The sequence below is a fragment of the Gordionus sp. m RMFG-2023 genome, chromosome 4, assembly GCF_954871325.1.
Source record: "Gordionus sp. m RMFG-2023 chromosome 4, tfGorSpeb1-WG-v2, whole genome shotgun sequence".
Classification (NCBI taxonomy): domain Eukaryota; kingdom Metazoa; phylum Nematomorpha; class Gordioida; order Chordodea; family Parachordodidae; genus Gordionus; species Gordionus sp. m RMFG-2023.
The window spans coordinates 17,515,737-17,542,584 of record NC_088778.1 but is presented as its reverse complement, the minus strand read 5'-3'; the positions used below and the strand labels follow the sequence as shown (position 1 = coordinate 17,542,584).

The 26,848-nt window shown below is 25.2% G+C and overlaps 1 protein-coding gene across 9 annotated transcripts; it reads right to left on the bottom strand.

The window, feature by feature from the left end:
• Positions 1-4,611: 4,611 nt before the first annotated feature.
• On the bottom strand, positions 4,612-25,649 carry LOC135927914 (U3 small nucleolar RNA-associated protein 6 homolog). 9 transcript variants are annotated; one of them, XM_065464183.1, is made up of 6 exons: positions 25,530-25,649; positions 25,390-25,488; positions 25,173-25,223; positions 7,276-7,356; positions 6,934-7,005; positions 4,612-6,882 (listed from the first exon to the last, which is right to left on the bottom strand). In XM_065464183.1, exons 5-6 carry the CDS (start codon positions 6,965-6,967, stop codon positions 4,688-4,690), a joined length of 2,229 nt encoding a protein of 742 aa, XP_065320255.1. In that variant the 5' UTR covers positions 6,968-7,005; positions 7,276-7,356; positions 25,173-25,223; positions 25,390-25,488; positions 25,530-25,649; the 3' UTR covers positions 4,612-4,687. The 9 variants fall into 9 exon arrangements, with proteins under 9 accessions (XP_065320255.1, XP_065320246.1, XP_065320249.1 ...); XM_065464174.1 differs by having other exon boundaries at positions 4,612-7,005; XM_065464177.1 differs by having other exon boundaries at positions 4,612-7,005; positions 25,177-25,223.
• Between the last annotated feature and the right edge of the window lie 1,199 nt (positions 25,650-26,848).

Here is a 26,848-nt window from a genome sequence, read left to right as displayed (position 1 = left end):
AATCACAGAATTACTAAAAAATTAAGTTCTCAAAAATATTAATAATTATTATTTATGATTATATTTTGTTTTTAAATTCTACCAATCAACAATGCGTATATGTGATTGGCATTTAATATAAGCATTTTATTTATTAATTTAAGTTAATAAAATATAAAACTAGGACACTCTCTATAACCAAATCTTCAGGCTTGAGTAATATTTTCCCTTATAAAATATTGAGTTAGTCGTTTTTAAAAATCGAGCCGTTTAACAACACTAGGTATCACAATATAATTTATAACAAACAGTAAACTTAAAAAATAACATTTGAATAGTAATATAAAAAATCAATATATTTTTAATTCAACTCTTTCTAAGCTTTAAAAAATTTATGAAAATTGGGATATTTTTGTCCGAAATAAGATGTAATACTAATTGTACCTCTAGAAAAAAATTATTTTTTAGGAAATGACTAAGTAAACAACCAACCATAATCTTAAGCATACAGATAAATATCACCACTTTTTAATATATTAACTTTACTCCGATCTAGTGACATTTTCAACCTTACCCCTAATCTAGTTCAATAGGTCACTTTCCGAAAAAATAATGATCCTTCATTATGAAAATATTAAACACATACCGATAATCCTTACTTTAGCATATGAACAAATCATTAAACAATTATATGACCAAATCATTAAACAATTTTTTACTATATAAATATTAATCATATCCCATACCCTTCTACTTCTCCTTATCTAAAGGTGATAAGATATAAAAAAAATTTTAAAAGAATCATGGGTGATAGGGCTAATTTTTTTAAATTCTCTTCGTCTAAATACAAACACTAACCATTTTCTTGGTTGCATAGCTCAAAGCTAACCGTTAACACGAAACAAGAGCTCAGCATCAGGTTTTGGATTGATCTATGTAGTTCGACAAAACTAAAAGCAACTTATTGGCACATTCGTGTGCTCAGCAATCCTAAGAATCTAGATTTTACTTAATGTAGTGGGTGAGGTGTCTTATAAAATAATATTTCTCTTCATCTAATATAAACCTCTCTTTTTGTTGCATGACTCTAAGCACTATTAATGCAATCAAGAGCCTGGTTCAGTCCTTAATCTGAACGACGTAGCTTGCTGAAATCCAACAGATACTTAGGGGTGCTGAGCAGCGTAGGTTTAGCGTCTATAAAATTATGTACTTTGCATAATCTAATTTTATAATTATATTAACTCTAGCCCACGTCAAGCCTTGCCATGAACCGCGTAGTAATACATCTAGCTAACGTCTAAACATTTCCCCAATACTCAAAAGATTTATGTAAAAGTGTGCAGCGGCTGCGCATTATCATTAATTAATGAAGAATGAAACATGTGTGCAAAAAATTACTAATTTTTTTAAAGCTTTCTTTGTTCGGTTTTTGTACAATGTCTTTTTGTCTTGGGTACTTTGACCTTGTCCAAGACACTTTAACCGATTATTAATTATATTTAATAGTATAATACTTTTGTTCCGATTGTTTGTTTGCATTTAACTGAATTAATAGAACTATTATCATATTAGAAATAGTAATTATGTTGGAATCATATTATTAGGACGAATTATGTTTGTTAGCATTATATAGATTACAAGAGAAACCCTTAAAAATAAAGAGATTTATAAGAGAATACCGAAACAGATTCTTATGATAAAATACCAGTTATTGGAAGAAGACTATTTCAATAGTTAGGGATTTCAGGTAGGCTAATCAATTACAGATACCGCCTCTAATTTTATCAAGTATTTATTTAATATGGTATAAAATTGAATGATGTTGACATGATTATGAAGACTTATTAGAATTTAGTGAAATATGAAATAAAATAATTTTACCCAGGTTCATTAGGTAGTCCTGCCACTTTATTTTTCCATTAACGATAGTCATTCTACAATATCAAACTCATATGAATTCAATGGAGTAATTGGGAAAATATAAAAAACTATGTAATGCGTGTGTAAGACTCATATCATCAGAAAAGATATTGAAGGTAACGGGTAATAATTGAAATTTCCATGCATAACGTAGAATATCGTATACAATTATGACTATTTAAATTTATTTAAAATAATTGATATACTATCTTTAATAGATATAAATATTTTCTTATATTGAAGCGTCCTATAGTTTTAAACCCGGTAACAATTGCATTTGACAAATTGCAAGGGTAAAGCACTTCATTTTATTTTGGTTAGGTAGATCTTATGTAAACTTAAAAATTCAAGTTTTCAATATTGTCTATCTTTATTAAAGCGTTATTTTTTTTTATATGATGAGGTATCTTTGTGGTCCATACTTTAAGAACTTATGGATTGAGTCGGATAATAAAAAAAATTCCTTCAAAGTTTTTATAAAAGCCCTAAATGTAGTAGTACTTTATCAAATTACAACCCACTAGATTTAACATCTATTAACCAATAAAATGGTGATTATTTTTTCTATATAAATTATATCTTAGATGACAATCATAATAAGAAAATTTTATCCATGATAAGTTAAAACTTAAATAATTTATAGCGTGCGTTAATTTAAACCCTTTAGCAGCAATCATATTCCAGCCTCAACCCATTAATTTCAGATAATTTTACGATGAGGATTAATATATAAAAAAGGCATAAATAAAAATATTTAAATTTTCATGGCTACATTATCTGAAACCTACATGGTTGGTATTCTAAGCATAGCTGGAATAAGCTTCGGGTACTATCACGCCTTTCAAAATTAAAAAGCGCGCGCCATAAATGATTCAATTTTAATAATTTACATCAATAATTATATTTTTAATATAAGCACAATAAAACCTAATAATTTTTGTCTTTTTTGCAAAAAATAAAAAAAATATATTTTGCCCTCCCTTGTAATAAATCCTGCGGGCGCCTTTGGGTATAGATCAAGGTTATTTTTAAAATCTGGTTGACTTTTCCAATCCTATGTTTTAGTAATGATTCGACCAAAAAAACGGCGGATAAATGGCCTGATGGAAAAAACTGCAGAAAAATAAACTGAGGAAAAAAATCAAAAAATGCATAAGAATAAAAACTGTAGATTATAATGAAGGGAAAATAAAATTAAACATGAAACAAAAAATATTCTATTTTAAAACATTTTGGTGACTATTTTTTGATAAATTTAAATTGGATATTATTATCTGATAAAATAAATGTAAAAAATAATTAAATGACAACCTTTTTTAGCGGAGAAAATTAACAGATTGGCTTACTAGTTTCTTTTACTATATAAAAAATTAAACACTCGTATGAAAACTAAAAATTATGGCAGGTATAAATGTACTTTTTACACACAAAAATGTCTGTGCAAAATAAAATATCTCAGCTACAGCGACATACAGAACCTCTTTTCTGGCGATGTGGTTGTTTACTACCCTCCACCCCCCCCTTCCAGTAATTACGGTCCTGTATAAGTTAGAAAGAAATCTCTTAAAAAACTGGTGGAATAATTTACAGGACATTGGGCAATAGATACGCTCGGCAATTATCTTAGAATAATTTATATATTTTATTATAAGAGCTGAATTATATTATTGACATCAAATTTTTTCAATCTTCTTTTCATTTTTAAAATTAAAATCGATTGTTTGAAATATCTTACAACATTTGTTCTGCAATACTGCATTATACAAACATAATTAAATATATAAACTTTAGTTCTAAACCATAAATATTACCATAAAAAGGAAGGGATCTGGAATGGACAAAATTTTTATCGTTATTTAATTTAAAATAACTTTTGTAAAAAAGGTATAATTCTAATATTTATGATATCTACTTTAGGTCTTTATCGAAGCTCTGATGGTATACATTTTATTATATTAAAAAAATATCAGATACTTGCAAAGGTCAAAATGATTTAAAATTATTTTCGGCCTGGCAATAATTTTGAAAAAATAGGCCAGACGATGGTTTGACTAACCTTCATTCACAGTTAGCGCGAATTCGTGGAGAGAAGAAAGAAAATGCAAAAATAAATGTAAAATATTTACATTATATTTTGTATACCTCGCCGCGAATTCGCGCTGAATATAGGGTAAAAGCTCTACAAATTTAAAGCAATTAATTCTTAAACTATAATAAATATATAATAAACTATTATTAAAAAAAATTTAATGTTATCAGATATAATAATATCCAATTACAATAGTCACCTTAAAAATGTTTCCATTTTATTTAAAATAGCATTTTTTGTTGGAAGTATATTTTCCTTTTAATAATACATATTTTTTCCACAGTTTTTTATTTTTAAGTTTTTTCAACAGTTTATTTTCTCTTAAGATTTCTTTTCTGTCAATCGAGATTTTTTTTCAAAGGCTTTTTTTCTTGGATTTATTTAGAGGTAGTTTTATTTTATATTATAATATTTTATAGATCGCATGTGGCTGAAGGAAAATAAACATTTATGAAAAAGTCCACAAATCAAACCAACTATTACAGCAAATGAAATGAATTTTTATAAATTAGCATGAAAAAATAAGATGATAAATTGAAATTTTATGATAACGCAATATTATGTTGTATTAGTATTAATTCATTAATAAATATTATTTTAAAATGTACACTTTTATAAAATACGTCAAGAAATCTTTTTTATTACAAGGATCTCAAAAACATTCAAATAGAAAATAATTTACAGGATATATGATTATTATTTGTAAGTATTTGTTATGGTATACATTTTAATAAAATCCTCAATTTTATCTAAATTTAAATTTTTAATTGCCTTGTCATAGAGAAAATAATCTTTATCAAACATATAATTCTTTTGTTCACGCTTAAATATAATATAATCCATCCATAAGGTTGGCTCTTCTTGACCAAAATTTCGCAAGGCATCACAAAAGATTTGTTCGAGTAACTTATCATGTTGAAATTTTTTGGTGGACAAATTTAGAGAAATTTTAAATAATTCTATAGTTTTACGAAACAATTCGTAAGTGTATGGTCTATTTCGAAGACAATCCTCATATATTTTCGACGCGCTGTCTATTCCTTTCTTTCCCCATAGATATTCTAAATAAAATAATTTAATGGGCACTAACACTTCCGAGCATGATAATGTTGTCAAAGCTTTGGCGATTAAATAATGAAATTGGTCTTTGCCTTCTTGATTATCTAGAATCATAAGATTATTTTCAAATGATGTTTCGTTTGCCCATCGTAGAACAAGGAGCCATATATTTAGTGTTTGATTTTCTTTCAGATTGAGTAAGGCATTATCAAATATCCTAAGCAAGTCATCGTTATTTATTTTGTTGATATTATATTTTATATAAATTTGCCAAAAAAGAGGACAATTCGGATATAACTCTATACTTTTTTTAATAGCTTGCCTTAAAAAATTTCTTTTCCCTTTAAAAAATGTTAAATGCTCAGTAAGATGAAGTTCGTTCGATGTTTCGTACACAATTTGTAAAAATCCCAAAAACCTTTCCCAACAAAATTGCGAATTTGGCAAATTTAACTGATTCAATAATATATCACCGATCTCTAAGAAAATGGTATTGCAATGATCCATGACACTAGAATCAATTATAGTTTGATCAACGAAAATTTGTTTATGTTCAAATAAAAATTCTAAACAAAATAATACAAATTTCTCTATCTGTTCTCTGTCGTGATTTTTTAATGCACATCGAATAATCCGCAAAGCCGATAATAATTTATCTGAACCACCATCTCCCTCGATCTCGCCGTTATTCGTGGTAAAATTTTCACCATATTTTACAGTGAGGATTATTTTAGCGATAACAAAATAGTAGATGTTTTGATTGGCATTTATAAACTCTAGAAACCCAGGTAATATTAATTTTTCGGCAAAAGAGTATTCCTTGATTATATTAACGAGATCTAACACAAATTGGGGCCTAGATTTGAGCTCGGAAGTAAGCGCGTGTCTGTAAATAAGGCAAATCATTTCGCCATTGGTGATAGGATCCAATCTAGTTTCTATATCAATATCCATTTTATCTTGATCGATCTGTTGTGTTTCAGAAGCAGCATTTACTACTAGTTTGATCGATGTGCTATTGTTAGATTGCGTACATTTGGATGATTTATTATCGAAAAATAATATTTGGGATCTCTTCCTCATTTTATGACAATATAACATTTCTATTCTAAAATAAGTTAACCATATGAGAGCTGTATTAGTATTGCCGTTATTTATTTTTGAAGATGTTGGATTATGTACTATTTTGTCCTCTTCGTCTGTTTCGATTTCAAAATTTCTTAAAGCTTTTCTTAGGAGCATCCTGACTTTATCAATACAACTCATATCTCTGTCGAATTGCCACGACGCTGCCTCAGCCCAAATCCAAACTTCTTTGGATTGAACACCTATAAGATCACCATAAATTGAAGTAACTTTACCCTCGGCTATAGCCATACGTTTGCCGACCTTCTCAATTTTTCCTAAAATTCTATTTTTATTAATTCCTTTAAGCTTGGTTTCCTTTTTTAATTTTAGACCATTCTCAATATCTTCTAACACGGCAACTCTTTCTTTGGCGAAATCTAAACGTTCTTTCCATATATCTAAGGCTTGTGGATATCTCTTTAATGCTTCTCTATATATCCTATGAATCCTATTGACTATACCGCGTTCTATCAAAGTTTCTTTTAAATGAGCTTTTCTACATGGATTTTGGCTGCTTATATTACTTTTCTTATTAGAGCTTTCAAGACCGGATTTTTTGACGGTAAATTTATTCCTTCTTATTTCGACCAAAGCCAATAGATTTTTTTCATAACTAATGTAATCTAAATAATCACTTTTCGATTTAAGTTTTCGCCGCAATTTATATTCATGTCCCCTCCTCCGATTTATAATCACGTTTACCTCTTTGGTATCAAATAATAAACAACTTTTTAATGATTCAAATTCATTTAAACTTTCTTCTAAGCGCAATTGCACAAATTCGGCCATTGAAGAATATTTGTGGGTATACTAACAAATGATTATATCTAAAAGTAATTTTTTTTTTTGAAATATATTATTTATTTGCAGATATATAAATTTTAAGTAACAAAGTTGAGAGATTTTATTTAAAATAGAAGAGAGCCTTGAATTTATTTAAAATCATGTTCAAATATTATTTATTTTACCCTTTATATAAAAAATACCTTCCTTTTACACCTTAAAATAGTGTAATATTACTTTATTCTATAAAAAAAAGGTAGTTATAAAATTAACTCCTAATAATAATTAGTTATTTTTAGTGCTGTAAATGTTACTTCAAAAAACACGTTACTCGTTAGTCTGGACGCGTTACCGTTACTCGTTTACTTTGTGGAAAAAGGAAAGCGCGTTATTGGCTATTCAAAAAAATAACGGTTATTCGTTACTTAAAAAATTAAATATATATTTTTAAAAATTTCTCTAATATATAATATACAGGGTCTCTCATTCAAAAAAGGAAAAGTCTAATCAAGAAAAGGGTCAATCATAAAAGGAAAAGGTCCGATCAAAAAGGAAAATTTAAAAAAAAAAAATTTTTTATTTGCGTTAAAAAGGATAGTATCAAAAATATAAGTAAGCTATAAAACAGTGACAAACATTAAATACTCCCATCTCAAAAATGGAATAAAATATAGTTTACCCAAAGGAGGTTTATGTACACGCAAGAAATTAAATCAAGAACAGGGAGAATATATATTAAATTGTATAAATTGGATTGCACTTTATCCATAAATAAGTTAAGTGAAATGATTAAAGAAGAAATATCAAAAAATATGGTATCAAGGTTACTATCAGGATTTAGATATAGTTTTAAAAGGGTATCATTATGCTCAGTTAGAGAAAATACAGAATCAAATAACAAGATTCGTAAAGAATATTCTAATTGGTTTGTTGATGTAGCCTTTATGAAAGACAAATTTAACTTTGAGGGCGAGTTTTCAATATCAATGAAGCGGTTATATGGATATTATAAATAAAAAGGCTATTAAAAATGTTCAAGGGATAAAGACAATGAATCATACTTTATCATTGCTGCTTTCACGATTGAAAGGATATTCATATTAGAAGTTCCTTTTTGATCGGACCTTTTCCTTTTATGATTGGCACTTTTCCTGTTTTGATTAAGTCTTCTCTTTTTTTGAATGAAAAACCCTGTAAATAAAACTATGCAAAAAATATTATAAAATAATATTTTATAATTTATAAATGAAATAATACACAATACTATATTATAAGATAAGATATTTGTAATAATTATTTTTAACAATTAATTCTTAAAATTTTGATCAGATAAACAAGAGTGCTTAGTGCTCAACACAGTTTTTGCTGTGCTAAACACACGTTAAACTGCCGCAGAGGGGGGGTTATATTATATTAGATAAATAAAAATTTTAATTGGGGGAATTTATTAAAAATTAAATAATTTTAATTTTGAAAGTTTCGTTCATCGTCAAAAGAATCTTCATTCAGATTCTCATTCAATTTTAATCAAGCCTGCTGTTTCTTAGTGAAGATCTTTTCTCAAACAGAAAATAAGTTCAAGCTTCCTTCCTTCGCTGACATCTTAGTTTTACGAGGATCAATTTGATTTAAGTAGCGGTTAATTATTGCTGATAATATATATTCAATTGAAATAAAATATTATCAAAATATAAATTGTGAACAAATACTTCAACTGTATACCTTTTATTTTTTTCTTTCAGAATTGCATTAATGAGTGACTTACAAAATGAAATTATTTTAAGCCATTTTTTGAATATTATAATAGTTATCGTAGGAGTGAGATTTCCCAAGTGCATTTTTCTTCTCTTTCTAAAGTCGAAAGAGCCGTACTTTCAAAACCTATAAAATCATAGCCATATAATATTCATCTATGAACGACTACTCATTATCTGAAAATCACTGTAATTTAAATTTATCAAAAGATTCGTCAAATTTGTGGTCATTCTCCTAACAAGACTATATTAATTTCACGGAGTTACAAAAATAGTTCCATATTATTATGACCAGTTTAATCAGATATCCATTTTTCCTTAAAAGTGGCTGCACAGTTTGGAAGATGGCCAGGTTTAGACTACAATTGAGTTGAAGACACAATTTACACTTACAAAGTGTAAACTTTTTACCCTCATCTACATCTGAAGAAAATGTACAATTGACATATTATTCTAAATTTACATACATTGATTTATTCAATATAAATTAGATTAACAATCTTGGCTGAAAATTTAAAATAAAAATGAAGGAATTTGGTAATTGATAAAATTTAAAAAATAAATAACGGTAATTTTATAATGCAATAAAATATGGTTTTCCATATTTTTAAATATTTGAATCAAAAAAAAGAAACGCGTTTTGATTACTTTCTGGCGTAGTTATTTTAATTTAAAAAAACTTATTTTGATTTTCAAGAAATTTGTCATTGGACAATTTTTTATAAAATACATATTTATCAAGACATAAAATGTGTGCAATTTTGAGAATACATTTCTGATAGATGCGTGATTTTTGAAGTATAATGGAAGATTTTAATTCATTTGGAAACTGTCTTATTTAGAACCTTAATACTTTCCATTTACTATTTGAATATAATGCAATCAACATGTAATTAATATCAGGTAAATAAAATTAAGCTCTCCTGTCGCTTTTCGGCCTATAGATTAAAAATTTCGATCTTTTTTATATTTGCTTAAAACATTTTCGAAACTATATTGGGCAAGTCACTATTTGTTAATTTTTTATAGAATGTTAGGTTCAATAATTGATTCTAAGAATTTCAAGATTTATAAATTTTTACATTTGATAAATATAGACATTATATCAATATACTTATGAAAAGGTAAAAGAATTTATTTTAAAAATAATAAAGTAGAAGGAGAATGAGAATGACATAGATGAAAGGAAAAAGGGAAGGAGAGTTGTAAAGAAAGGTTAATTTAAATAATGAAAATAAAAGAACTTGAAAGGTGAATAAAAAGGAATTGATATATATTTTTTTTTAAAAGAGATAAGAAATATTGATAAATTAAATGAAGGATGAAAATGTTAAAGAAAAGATAAATAATTTTAGAAAATTTGTTTCATTCATGATAATTAAAAAAGATGAAGTTCCAGAAATTATTTTTTTTAAATAAAAATTTATAAATTTTACATTACAACATAAAATAAGTGAAAGAAAGTAAAGCATGAGTTTAAATGTGTCTATTTTTAGAATTGGGGCATATCAATGGAGGTATTGTCGGATTATTATTAATATAAGTTATTTATTTTTACTCGTAAAATTGGGGATTTCCAGGATATTATTAATAGTTTAAAATATATTTGAATAAATGGCGTAAAATAATAAATTTTTATGTTTTGAAAATAATAATTATTATTTAATCTTTAAATCAATGTGAACCCAAACACTCGATATTTTATTTTGAGAAACTTATACCCCAAACTCTTTTTTTAAATTCATTTTTTTTTTAATTCATTTTTTTTTTAAATTAAATGTAATGTAAATTATTTAAAACTTAATTTTTTTTCATTTCAATATAAAAATATTTTTTGTGAAAATTATTTTTCGTGAATCATTTTTATTATATTTTAGAGTACTCTATTTTATGTAAAAATTTTACCAGATTTTGTAGGTTTATTAAATTAAAAGTAAGACCAAATAAAATAACAAAATCACAAGATAAAATAGCTTTATTAAATGCAAGTTGATTATTAAAGTTAAGCATAAAATATCGATATTTTAATTTTACATCTATCTCAATTATCATAATTCGCTTATAAAGTTATAAAAAACTATGCCTTTTATTATATTGTATTATATTAATTATAATGATAAATTAATTTTATGATAAGTGCTAAATATTAATTTTTTCACTGACCTAAATGATTTACAATCTTTTAACTGTTTCATATAGAGCTTTCCTATTTTCTCTATTTTAGAATGCAAAATATCTAAATGACCATTTGTAGATTTTTGATTTAGTTGCATTTATTTAATTAATTTAAGTATAATATCACCACCTACCCATGAGTAGTTTGATGGAAGGGCCATTATTCCCGTATAAATTTCAAAAGGACCAAATATATAAGTAATTTTATATATTATTTATAGAATTTTGGCATTTAAGTATTAAATTATTAATAGTTATAAATGCAAATTGTTCAATTATATTATTTTTTAGGTGTATGGGATTTTTAATTCTTAAACCAATAATATCCATATGATGTGGTTTTACAAATTGATGATGAATTCTAATTAGTTTATCAATATCATAATTAAACAATATTTGCCTGCTTTGACCTCAAATATTTTTGTATTTATTTTTTATAGTCTCTTTTCTATATTTTAGTATGCAAAATACCTAAATAACCAATTTTTAATTTAGTTGTAATTATTTAATTAATCTAAAAAAAGAGCATCAGTTTTTATATATTTTAAATCAAAAAAATTTGAATATCCAGAATTATATAATACTTGCTGTTCCCACTACACAAGTTTCTAAAAATTTGTGCAATCGTCACAATGAACAAATAAATCCACTAAAATATATTACTTATACATTCGAGAATTTTTAAAAATGAGTTATAATTATTATATATTCTTTTTATATAATATTCATAAAAATAAATTGAATTCATCTATTTTATAAATAAACAATATATTAACCTAACTGGTAACAAAAATTTTAATAAATAATATTCATAATTATGTATTATATTAATTATAATGAAAAATTAATTTTATGATAAGTGCTAAATATAGTAAAATAAATTTAAACATCGTATATTATTTTAATTATGAATATTATTTATTGAAATTTTTGTTACCAGTTAGGTTAATATATTGTTTATTTATAAAATAGATGAATTCCATTTATTTTTATGAATATTATATAAAAAGAATATATAATAATTATAACTCATTTTTAAAAATATTCTCGAATGTATAAGTAATATATTTTAGTGGATTTATTTGTTCATTGTGACGATTGCACAAATTTTTAGAAACTTGTGTAGAGGGAACAGCAAGTATTATATAATTCTGGATATTCAAATTTTTTTGATTCCCAATATATAAAAACTGATGCTTTTTTTTAGATTAATTAAATAATTACAACTAAATTAAAAATTGGTTATTTAGGTATTTTGCATACTAAAATATAGAAAAGAGACTATAAAAAATAAATACAAAAATATTTGAGGTCAAAGCAGGCAAATATTGTTTAATTATGATATTGATAAACTAATTAGAATTCATCATCAATTTGTAAAACCACATCATATGGATATTATTGGTTTAAGAATTAAAAATCCCATACACCTAAAAAATAATATAAAAAATAGATTTGAACAATTTGCATTTATAACTATTATTGATTTAATACTTAAATGCCAAAATTCTATAAATAATATATAAAATTACTTATATATTTGGTCCTTTTGAAATTTATACGGGAATAATGGCCCTTCCATCAAACTACTCATGGGTAGGTGGTGATATTATACTTAAATTAATTAAATAAATGCAACTAAATCAAAAATCTACAAATGGTCATTTAGATATTTTGCATTCTAAAATAGAGAAAATAGAAAAGCTCTATATGAAACAGTTAAAAGATTGTAAATCATTTAGGTCAGTGAAAAAATTATTATATACTTATGGATATTAAACAAATATCTTAATCATTTAATAATTATAAATAACGACGCAGATATGGTAATATATGTAATACACCATTAGGAAAAGAATGTAAAAAAAATGTACTATTTATATATTTTTAAACCGGTTTAACTTTTATTAAAGTCTTTTTTTTACTCCTTCAAAAAATTATTATATCGGTTCGGTTACGGTTCAGAATAAAGGTTTATAATGGCTTAACGGTTCGTCACGGTTCACTCCAGGTCCCTGGTTTTGATTTAGTTAAATATCTCTGAGCTAGGCTTGGGTTCCAGGATTCGTGATCCAAAAAATTAAAAACATAAAATTTACTAAAAATTAAATGTTGCTTCAATAAAAATAATTTTAAAAAAATCTTCAAACCGTAAATTAAACTGAACCGTTATAAATAAAGGTACGGGTCACTGAATCCGAATTCTATTTTAGGAGAATTCACAGCCCTGCTTTAACCCCTAAGAAAAGGAGAAAGGCCAAGGTTTCACAAATATTGAGATGAAAAGTATTTTATATTTATATTTTAAGATTATAATCACCAGTGGGATAAATATTTTTTAGAGTATATGATATGAAGAAAAAAAGGGAACATTTTGACAATATTTTAAAAAAATGAAATGAAAATTATGGATGTGAAACATTTAAATATGTTTATATATGAAAAAGAAGGAATTTAAAATTAAATATAAAAAATAATGTGATGAATTAACAAGATATGAAAGTTAGGATTAAAAATAAGTAAAGGTAGATATTGAAATTAAAGATGGATTTAAAGTTAAGAATGGGTTGTGCATATATTGTAAGGAATATTAATAAAAATATTTTTGATTTTATATGTAGATGTAATTAATTAATATAATTTTTTTTAAATATGGTATCTGAATTATGGAAATATTTTAAGACAAAGATAATTTTGCAAAATGCGTTATCTGCGGAATTCTAATTTCATGGGGAAGGGGGGGGGGGGAATAATGAAAAATTGATTTAATACTACCAATATCTGTAAGCTTTTTTTAATTATTGTAGAAATAAAAAAAATTAAATGCATAATTCGATATTTTGCATAAAAAATATTGATTTCTTAATTACATTTGGTTCAAAGGGGGGTGGTGAAAAATCAATATAAATATCTAATAGGTATCAATTTTGAACCAAAAATATGTGGATAGGCACAGCCCTAATATTTATGTAAATTGTATTTCTACTCCAGTTTGGTTTCTAAGAAAGGGGGCATATTGTAAGTTTATAATTGACAGATATGAAGATTATATCAATATATATTTTCTTAAAAGTTAGTATTGTATTTTTAAAAACATGTTCGGGTAATTCGATACGAAATCGATAACTTTTCGGCCCGACCTTTTTAATTTGGATAAAATTTTGTATGCTGAGAGAATATCATCTGAAAGCATCGAATCCAAAATTTTAGCTACCTAATACTCATAGTTCCAGAGATATCAATGGTCAAAAGTGCCAAAAATGACCTTTTTCCGAAATACGATTTTTTGAAATTGAGATAAGTTAAAAAATAATGATTTTAAAATATAAGTTATATGTCATTTTGTAACTCTATTAAAGGCCTTTTATTAAATATTAAGGATTTTTTTGAAATAATATTGTTGCGGTTTTTATTTACGTTATAAATTTTTCCAGGTGTTTCGCTTTCCAAATTTTTGAATTTAATATTATCTTATTCTCTAACCTTATATCTATTCTTAAAAAATTTAAACTTGGGACAGCCATGGGTTTTTTAGTTATTACGATTTAAAAAATCAAAAAAAAATTTCAAAAATAGATGGCGCTCCTTTATAAAATAACGGGTTTTGTTATAATAATTATTTTTTTTAACTTTTTTTCACTTTTAAACATAAATAATAAGATTTTCCAGCATTAATATCATGAAATGAGATTATTTAACTGAGGTTATAATCATTTTTTTTATAAAAAATTTTAATTTTCGAAAAATTATTTTATAAATTTTGAAGATATAATAGATGAATTAAAATTCATGAAAGATATTACCTATTTTCGGTTTTTTATTAAATTTAGTTTTTTTGACGCCATGAAAATTTCGTTTTGCGATAAATTATATGTATGCCCAGTAGCCGTTGATGGGCTAACTATTGTTAAAATATTATTTTTTGATATGAAAAGGATATCTTGTGCAGCTGGATAAACAAAAGAATTTGCTGGTCCTTTAGGGTGAAGAAAATTAATTTCTACTTCATCTTTAATTACATTCACTTCTTGTACAAATCCTAACCACCAATCGTTTTCATATGCACATGTTACATATCCTCTAATTTCATCGATTAACAGATCCTCAATCAAAGGATCTTCACGTGGATATACTATATTCTCCACAATAAATGTCTGCGAATTAGAATATAGTTTAGTGTTGAGTTTAGTTAAGCCAATCGGAAACACTGCATGAATTTTTTGTGTCCCAGGTATTGAGATAGATTTACTAAGTCTCTCACTTAGCCTTATCTCTTCTTCTTCATAATCTGGTATAGTGGCGTAAGAAAAATTTATACCTTTTATATGTTCTTCCGCATATTTATAAAATTGTAAAGGTGTAATTATTTGATCAGTGTAAGGTCTTTGTAAGCTTGCCTTGGAAACTAACCTTTTTACTGTGCCGCCGTCCACTTTTACCATGTGCCGTAGGAAAAAAATGCCATTCAGCTTGAACACCAAAATAGATTTCATGGTAGCAAACATTGATGAAGTTTTTCCTATTTTTATATTGCGCTGCTGAACCATCAGAAAAGTAGTGACTTTTTTTGGTGGAGTGTCGAATTTATTTTTTAAAAAATGAATGGAATTAAACAGTATTATGAATTAAAGATTCCGATATTACCTCAAAACTTAGATTGTTTATTTGATCTTCTATTTTATAATAAATTGAGAATGGATGCAACGTAACTTGTGAAGTTGTCCAATGATAACCCTGAACTTCGTCTTGGACAATAAAGGAATAATTTTCTAAAAAGTCACAAATAATTAGATAGTGATTATTTTCTAAACTATTTTTAAGGTTATTATGAAATGAACTTTGTTGTTCACAAATAAATGAATGGCGTATGAGAATATTCATTTTATCGAAAAAATAATTAATAATTTCGTCTGAAGATTGAGAAATAGTCTCCAGAGTTGTTCTATATACCGAAACCCACTGTTTAAAATTAACAAGAGCTATATCATTTTTTATAAATAATTTTTCAATGCGTTTTTTTAATAGTGCCGAGCCAGGACATTCGTTGCAGTCACGAAAATAACAGGTGGGTAACGAGGGATTGCAAATCATTCTGCCTATAACATCTCTATAAGTTGTTAATGTATCCTCACCATTTTTAGTCAATGTTGCTAATTCACAGCCTAAAATCATAAGTTTAATATTCTGGTGTATGCTACAAACGCATACACTATGTATTCTGCTAGCCCCTGCTAATATACAATTTTTTGGTCATAAGCTAGCAAATTTCGAAAATCCAATTGTTAAGTTTGAATTATTTGCCTTAAAATGACTATATAATTCTTTCAAATTATTAAGAACTAACCTTTTTTGAGCGTTCACTCGTTCCCCCTTTTCAATGATATATATGCAATCTTTTTTTCCTGGTAATACCCTACTAACTTCATCACTGCAAAAAAAATTTTTAACAATATCAACTGTCTTTTGATTGAGATATTTTGCAGGCTTTCAATTTGGAGTTGAAAGAATCCCCTTTTCTTCCAAAATGATTTTAGAATTATATGCCATATGATATGTAGCGTTGAATGTCGTTTTTATTTTATTTGCGCTCCAATTAGGAGGCAGAATGGTCAGCAATTGATATTTTTTTATTTTTAGATAAATTGGGATATTGTAATTTCATGTTATTGAGTATATCATTATTATCGTTCTTATCCGAATCTGGATTGTTAATTATTATATCTGTAATCGTTTTTGTTATTTTTGCTGCCTTTTTTTTGGATAATTTTTTTCGGTTAGTTTTTTTTTCTTAATAGGAGATATTCCTATTTCATTTAAAGTTATATTGATTTTATCTATTGATGTTGATGCTGTTTATTTACATATTCACCATCAGAATTTATATTTTCGATATTTTTTTGTGATAACCTTTTACGGCATTTATCACAAATGTAATGTTCTGCCTCAATGTTTGGATATTGTGTCATCCACGTCATGACTTTGCGCAGGTTCTTTTTATAATTAAAGTGTTTAGATTCTTTAAAAGGATTTATGTGTTTATATTTATACATTATAGATAATTTTAAGAAGAAAAATAATTAATATCAAAATATTTGTAAAATAAAAATTGATTAATATTAGCGCAGGTACATGAAACTAGCTTTTATCTTTCAACAATTAATTATTATATTTTCTTGTATGAGATATCGGAATCTTAACTTTTTACAAGTTATCAATATAGCAATAATAATAACTAGTGATCTGCATCGGGCCTAATTTTTCAAGCCCGGTCCAGCCCGAAATTTTTTTAAAAAAAGTTTTGCCTACCCGGCCCGAACCCGAAATTTTTTTAAAAAAATTTACCGACCTGGCCCGAATTTATTTAAATGTAGGAATTAATTTTTATAATTACTCAAAATATAAGACATATTTTATATGTCGTTTAGTTTCACTTTCAATAAATAAAATCAAATATTTTTATTTTACATTAAAAAATTAAATATAAAATTGATGAATTTATATATATTTTAAAAAGTTTCCAAGGTCCGACCCGACCCGGCCCGAATTTTTTTTTAAATATTAGGCCCGGCCCGAACTTGATTATTTTAAATAGAATTAGGCCCGAAGCCCGTCCAGGCCGGGTATGGGCCGGGCCTAACTTTGCAGATCTCTAATAATAAGTAAGCCTATCAAACGATCTATATAATATTTTTTCTTGATAGTAATGCTGGAAAATCTTATTATTTATGTTTAAAAGTTAAAAAAAATAATTATTATATCAAAACACGTTATTTTATAAAGGAGCGTCATCTATTTTTGAAAAAAATATTTATTTTTTGATTTTTTAAATCGTAATAACTAAAAAACCCATGGCTGTCCCAAGTTTAAATTTTTTTATGAATAGATATAAGGTTAGAGAATAAGAAAATTTTAAATTTAAAAAAATTTGAAAAGGGAAACACCTGGAATTTTTATGTTTAAAATTTATAACGTAAATAAAAACCGCAACAATATTATTTCAAAAAAATCCTTAATATTTAATAAAAGGTCTTTAATAGAGTTACAAAATGACATATAACTTATATTTTTAAAGTCATTATTTTTTAACTTATCTCAATTTCAAAAAATCGTATTTTTCGAAAAAAGGTCATTTTTGGCACTTTTGACCATTGATATCTCTGGAACTATGAGTACTAGGAAGCTAAAATTTTGGATTCATTAAAAAGGTCGGGCCGAAAAGTTATCTATTTCGTATGGAATTACCCGTTCTTTGGTTATGAAATTCATGGATCTGGATAGTTTTCATTATTATTTAGTTTACTGGAATGGAATTATATATATATAAAGGGTGTTACAAAGAATTTATTACAATTATTTGATAATTAAATTTATAACAAAGCTCTCAAATCTAATAGGTATTTTAAAAATTATTTTTGTTTAGTGTAAGATTTTAAATTGGGTAAAAATTTGAAACAAGATTGAATTTCAAATAAAATATTTTTAGAAAAAATTAAATATTAATAAAAATCAGAGAGATATCATTTGCATGACCCAGCCCAAAAAAATCCCAGCTCATATTTATTTTTTTAAAAAAAAATTTTTGGCCGCCATTTTTAAAAAATATATTATATTTATTTTTAATTTTTATAGCTAATAATGGTTTAAAATATTCTGTTTTAAAATTTATGGTCCTGGTCTTTTTTTAAAAAAAATAGGCCTGACATGGATATATTTTAAAAAATTAAAATATGCCCCAGCCCATGTACTCGGTGCTTAGGGCCGGGCATGCAGGTCTGATAAAAATAAAACTTTTATTTCAGATCAATTTTAAGAAAAATTAAGTTAATTTTATCATAAAATATATTTTTTCAAATAATTTTCAGGCATGGCCCCAAATTTTTTTTAAATATAGTTTACATATTTTTAATGGGTTCAGCTCAGGTTTAATATTTGATTGTATATAAAATAATCTTATATATTTAGTCATAATTTAAAAACTAGATATAAATTTGGTAAAAAAAAAATTTTTTTAATTTATTTAGTTAAAAATATATATATAAATACAACGTATAGTCATGTATCAATTCTTAAATTTTTTTTAGATGTATTAGCATAATATCTTACAAGAGTTATTCACTCATCCTCGATCTATGTGTGAAAGAATGAATTTCAAATGTGAAAAAGACCTTTCAATACTAATCTTATTAAATATATTTATATGAAAATATGATTAGAGTTATAAACAAATAAAATTTTAATTAATTTTCTGCAGATTAGCAGACTCCCAAAAATGCAAAACATTTTCTTTCTTATCAAATCATTTAAAATCGCCAAATCCAATCATTATCATTCCAATACATTTCTTCAAGGATTCGAACAAAACCCGGAGAAGAAAACCCGGGTTTTTGAAAAAAAATCTGAACCCGAACCGAACCTGAAATCCTTTTATAAAATTTTCAAAACTCCGAACCGAATCCGGGATTTTTATGAACCAGAGTTCAAAGTTCAGTGTATTGTTTAAAATCATATATTAAGATATTTGTATAATTGTAAATACAAATATAATAATTTAATTGAGATTTTATATTATTTTTAAATTTCCAATTAAGTGAAGTGTTAATAAATTTTAAACAACTTAATTCATTTTAAGCCATTTTTTAAATTTATTCTCAGATTCCTATTGGCGTGTTAATAAATTTTAAACAATTAAGTTCATTTACGCCATTTATTTTTAATTTTTAACTTATTTTCAAAGATTATTAATTAGAGGAAAATGAAAGTAAACAAGTCAATTGTAAAATTTTAGTATTTTAAGTAGACTGAATATGTCCATAGAACATTGTTTCGGCCAACAAATGTAGTGGTTGAGAGAATTTAAAAAATAAAATAAATAGTATAAATAAATTAACTACTAATACTTTATTAATTAATATAAATACTAATTACATAATCATAACTAAAATAAGAAATTAAAATAATATAAAAAAATTAAATTAAAAGATTAAAAATTAAGTTCGTAAAATCATAATCCCTCTTCTTTTTAAGTAAAATATTCCCGATTATATATACTTTTCTAATAATTCGTTACGTTTTTCTGTTTAACAATCGATTTGAATATTACTTCGATTTAAATATTACTTCTTTTTCCTCTATTTTATTTCAAAGTAATTTACTTATCATATTTTCACATAAATATATTTAATATAGGTTGTATTTTGAGATATCTTTTCAGGGATGTGAACTCGAACCCTGAACCCTCGTATTTTGGCTGAACCCGAACTCGGACCCTTAAAAGTGGAGGGTCCAAGGGTTCTAAGTGTCATAAAAAATTTTGAAAATAAAAATATTTTTAAATTTTATTAACTTTTTTTGTGGAATCATTTATTTTATCTTCGCGTTTTTATTTCAATTTTCTTCCTGGACTTCCATTTTATTTAGAGATTGATATCATTAATTATTTTCCAGTGTAATAATATTTTATTATGTAAATTTATTAATATGCTATGTTATAGAAATAGGTTGATTATTTTGAAAGTGAATTATTTTGTAGTACAAGAAATAATATTTTAATTTAAATGATAATGCACAACACGTTGGTCCTCAATTTGTATGATGCTAGAATTATTAAGTTTGAAAGATTTCTATAATGATTTTATTATAGGAGCATATGAAATCATTTTGTCGGAAGATGATTGGTGCCAAACAAATAACCTTACTATAGTGTATTAGTTCCTTTAAAAATAACAAAATTAAGATTACAATCAGAACAATTATGTTTATTAGCGGATTTAGAAAAATTTACAGTCCTTTTTATACGAAATATTAGAAAACATGAAAATTCGAATACGCTTCTATATATTAAGACGACCCTCGATATCAAGTTTTATTGAGTATTGAGCAAAAACACATGGCTAAAGACCATCTTAAGGATTTATGGCATAAAACTCCATTATTTACAATATATTGGAGGCTACGAGAATACTTATTGGTTGTAGTGATAATAATAATAATAATGATGCAACATTGATGATCTTGAAATTTTACTTTTAGATAGAGAAAAAAAAATCAAATTATCATCAGATAGAAAGGAGGATCAAAAAATGCCTATTGCATCTTTAATAGTAAAGTTCTCAGAAGTTAAGAGAATAAATAAGGATATAAATATTTTAAAATTCTGGGAAAAAAATTCTTCAATATATCCAGAATTATATATCTTATCTAGAATCTTTATGGCTGTACCGGCGACACAAGTACAATAATTTTATAAAGATAACGCTCTATTTTAGGTAAGGATAGAACGTGAATTTTTATCTTTGAAATATATATTGTCTAATTTAGGTGGAAATCTCAAGGATGATATTTTAGAAGATATTATGATTGTGTAAGAATAAAATATTTAAAATATAAATTATTTTATTTTTAAATTTTTCATTTGTAAATTATGAATATGTATATATAGAAGTGTTATAATAAATGGATAAAAAATAATCTTATTTTGAGTCATTATTTTTATGTTTCCTGAACCTGGACACAAACCCTGAACCCAGGTCCTTTCGAATTTTATTCCAGTACCCAAACCTGGACCCTTTTTTTTGTCGAAGGGTTCACATCCCTAATCTTTTTCACATTTGGAAAAATTCTTTCACTACATAGATCATGGGTGAGTGAACAACTCTTGAAAGATAATATGCTAATACGTCTAAATAAAATTTTTAAAATTAATACATGACTATGCTTTGTATTTTAAACTATATTTTGCCTATAAATAAAATAAAAAATTTATTTTTTACAAATTTATATTTAACTTTTTAATTATGATTTAAATATAGAATTTTTTTTATCAATTCTAAAATTCTTAAACACGAGCTGAACCCGGAACCAAACCTGGGTTCAAAAATATTCCCTGAACTGAAACTTGAACAGTACCCTCCTATTTTTTTATCTTAAATCGAATCCAACCCCAGGCAAAATTGCATTTCTCTGCATTTGTTGGCCCTCTTTTAATTATTTTTTTCTGCATTTCTTAATTGTATCCTCTTCATTCGAACTATTATCATCATATAAAATGGGTGTGGATATGGTTTTAATCACACTCTATATTAGGCCTATTCAAAAAAAATTCGAATATTCGATTCGAATAATTCGAATAGAAACGAATAATTACGAATACGAATAATAAATTATTTGTTTTATCCGAATACGAATAATCATTTATTCGATTCGAATAAAACGAATTATTCCGTATTTTTTCAAAATTAATTATATTAAAAATTACACAAACCAAAAGTATATAAAAATATATTATCTTTATAATAAAATATTGTTAGCTAGCCTAATTATGTTAGAGGAGAATGATTCTGATGAAATGGTTATGGTTGATGTTGACTAAATTTCTTCACAAATAAGAGCGATTATATGGGATCAATATCAACTCAATAGTGAAAAGGCTGCTTGCAATCATTGCAAGAGCATTATTAAATGCAAAGGCAAAACAACATCGCCTCTTATTAATCATTATAATAGGTTTCATTCACATCTCTGTAAAAACATTAATAGACACTTTTTTAAAGCATATATCACCTTTTTTTTTATCTAAAAAAATTAATTATAAAGATAACTTACTAAAATTATTTATTAATAATAATAATCTTTTAAAATTGTTAATTCACCTGATTTTAAAAATTTTACAAATGATCTTGATTCTTCTATAAAATCAATATGCTCCAATACTCTTAAATTGCATATGTATAATACATTTGCAGAAAAATAACAGTTGGTAAAGGATATATTATCCAAAAATAAAAGTCAGATTAATTTTTCATCTGATATTTGGACTAGCCCAACTCAGGTTCCTTTTTTAGGGTTAACAGCCCATTTTAATGATAATTTTAAAATAAATAACATAATTTTGGATGTTGCTCCAATAAATGAACAACAATCAGGTGAAAACATATTTAAAGCCTTTATTAAAATAATTAAAAATTATAATTTGGAGAATAAAAATTTTTATATAACTCTAGATAATGCTACTAATAATAAAACATTTATTGATACATTTTCTTTAAAATATCCATCAATAAAAATAGGACACATTTGATGCTTTCCTCATGTTATTAATTTAATATCCAAAGAAATTTTAAAAATTTTAAATCCATCAACTTTAAAACTATTAAACATTGTTAGGATAATACATAATTCTCCTAAAAAATTAAATTTATTAAAAAATATATGTAGTTCACTACATCCTCCTATAATTTTTTTAAAACCCAAATTGGATTGTGAAATAAGGTGGAATAGCACCTACCAAATGATTAAAAGAGGCTTATTGTTAAAGCCTGCTATAAAAAAATTAGTTAATGAAGTTATAACTAATATTATAATTCTTCAAGAAAAACAATTATCAGAGGTAAACTAAAATTTATAAATAGGTAAATAATACTTTATTAACATAACACAGGAGGAATGGGACGATCTTGTAAAAAAATCTATCCTATTGCCTTTGTATGAGACTACAAATATGGTTTGTGGGGAAAATTATCCTACATATAATTTGGTTATACCCTATTATATTCTAATTCTTGAACACTTAAAAAATGAGAAATCTTGTTTCCATAAAACCTCTAACAATGATTTCAAAGTGGCATGTGATAAATTGTTGGGATATTACAATTTAACTGCAGATGATGCAATAATAGCTACAATATTGGATCCCAAGCTCAAAATAGAATATTTTAAATCAATATCTCTTGATTATGATATTGATATATCCAGGTTAACAGACAAGTTTAAAGAGATTTACAGCAGATATACAGCTATTTAATTTACCCCCATTTAAATACATATCATTTTATTTTATAAGCTGCTGATAATTACAACTGCCAAAATAAGGATGAAAGTCAACAAAACAGGCTTGACATTGTTTTTAAACAAAATTATGTACAACTATGTGAAATCGATTTTTACCTGAGTGAACCAAGATCAAAGAGTGATACTGATCCATTAATGTGGTGGAAGACAAATGCACATAGGATCTCCATACTCTCAAAAATGGCAAGAGATTATTTATCTATACAAGGAACATCAACTGTGTGTGAAAGACTTTTCTCAGTTGGCACTAATTTGTTGTCAAAAAACCGCATGTCGTAAAAAGAAGAAAATATAAGAAAAACCCTTTGCCTTAAAAATTGGCTTAAAATTATAAATTAAATGAATAATATAATATTTTAATTTTGTTTATAACTTGATTATATTTATTTGTCATCGGATTATTATAATTTTTTCTGTTTGAAATCAAATTTGCAATAAAAAAATTTGTCAATATATTTGAGTATGATTTATTTTATTACGAAAATTCATTTCGAATCGAATACAAATAGTAGATTTTATTATTTGTACGAATTCAAATAGTAAATTATTCATTCAAACGAATCGAATACGAATAATGCACTATTCAATTTGAATACGTTTTTACAAATTAGTGCCAACTGAGAAAAGTCTTTCACACGCAGTTGATGTTCCTTGTATAGATAAATAATCTCTTGCCATTTATGAGAGTATGGGGATCCTATGTGCATTTGTCTTCCACCACATTAACGGATCAGTATCACTCTTTGATCTTGGTTCACTCAGGTAAAAATCGATTTCACATAGTTGAACATAATTTTGTTTAAAAAAATGTCAAGCCTGTTTTGTTGACTTTCATCCTTATTTTAGCAATTGTAATTATCAGCAGCTTATAAAATAAAATGATATGTATTTAAATGGGGGTAAATTAAATACCTGTATATCTGCTGTAAATCTCTTTAAACTGTTAATCTGGATATATCAATATCATAATCAAGAGATATTGATTTAAAATATTCTATTTTGAGCCTGGGATCCAATATTGTAGCTATTATTGCATCATCTGCAGTTAAATTGTAATAGCCCAACAATTTATCACATGCCACTTATATCATTCCTGGATTAAAAAAATTTTTTAAATAATTCTAGTTATCCACCATTTATAAATGTGAATGAAAATGAATATAAATATAATGATCCTATAAATTTTAAAAATAGTTGATTAAAGAATATAATACACATTTAAATTAAACAATAAACATAAATAAAGAAAGATATTTCAAGCCATTTTTACAAGAGATTAATAATTGTTTGATTATTCATATATATTACAATCTTAAAATGATTGTTTAAAAATTTGATATTAAATTAAATTGGATGACATAAATAGTGAAGTATATATTAATTTTCATCTAATAGATAAAACTAAAACTGTTTATATATATGTATAAGCAATTTACCAACCACAGGATAATTTAGGAAAGATCTTTGTTTAACTATCTAATCTTTGTCTAAAACAAAAATAAACAAATTGAAAAATATTTTGTTAATAAAAATGTCACATGCACATCAAAATTAATAGCTCATTTATTTAAAAAATAACTTTGTTGTAATAATGTTTAATATCAATGTTTTTTTTTTAATTTGTAAAAATATAAAGATAATTATAAGTGTTACCCTTTTTAAAAAACAATTTTTGAGATTGTGAAATTCTTTAGAGCAAGTATCTTTTTTAATATTTATATTTTCAGATATACATTTTCCATATACAAGTATCTTATAATTGGTATTAATAAATAATTCATTTAAATAAATACTTCGTTCTGACAACTAGTAAATGCGACAGATATCTTTCCTATTTTATCGAATTGGGAATGGGATAACATTTATTTAAAATATTCTCATCCTAAATCTTATCTTATTTGCGAAATATTTTTTACTAATTAACCATATTTTTTACCTGATAAAGTTTTTTGGTATAATCATAATTATTCTTAAATAACAAATATATTAAATATAAATTGGTTAATAATAATTAATACATCTAAATATAAAATATATGTGTAAGTAATTATGTAAATATATATTTAACAAAATATATTATAAATAGTAATAAATTTAATATTAAGAAAAATATATGTTATACTCTTTAATCTGATTATAATAATAATATAGTAAATTAGTTAATTTAATAGTAGTATAATGTATATTTAGAGGGAAACCAATGAACCATATATTTTAATAAATTATATATTTAATCATTTAATTATTAAAAAATATATAATTGTGTATTATAATAGTTTATAAACACAATCTTTAAAATATGAAATTAAAATTAGAAATTTAATCAAAACATCCATACTTCTATATCATATACTTTAACATTTTAAATTCAATCATCATATATTTCACAATAATATTCCTTACGCAATTCAGCTCCTGATATTTGGAGCTCGCTTGTTAACCTTAAACAAAGCAAATACGGACAGCAGACCTATTGCAATAGAGTCATATTTCCAGGGAATAGTTTTTAAAATAATTTTTACTCTCGTATAAAATGTCTGACATACTTGTTGTAAATGTATATAAAAGAAACAAGAAATAATTAAGTTGTATTTTGTTTTAAATAAATTTTATTTCTACTTTTAAAAATCAAATAATAATAATGATAATATGTATAATAATCAACTGGTATATATATACTAAAACATTTCAATCAACTGGTATATGTAACAAAACATTTAAATTAATACTTAATAAATTATTTCACAAATTTGAATAAACCACAATATGTAACAAAACATTTAAATTAGTACTCAATAATTTATTTCACAAATTTGAATAAACAACACAATTAACATTCCCCTCCTCGACAAAGCACCAAGTTGCTGCTCAGTGGGCGTAGAAGTCTGTCTGATGGCGTGAGTCCATACGTTTTCGTAGGTTTGAAAGGTTGCTATACGTTTTCATTATTATAAGGATCAAGTTTGAATATATGGAATATGGAATAAAATTTTAAATTTGGAATAGGGAATGATGTAGAATAAAAATTTTGTAATATGGAATGATGAATATATAGAATTCCATAAGAATGATAAATCAACAAAGATTATTATATAATATTCGCGTATTATGA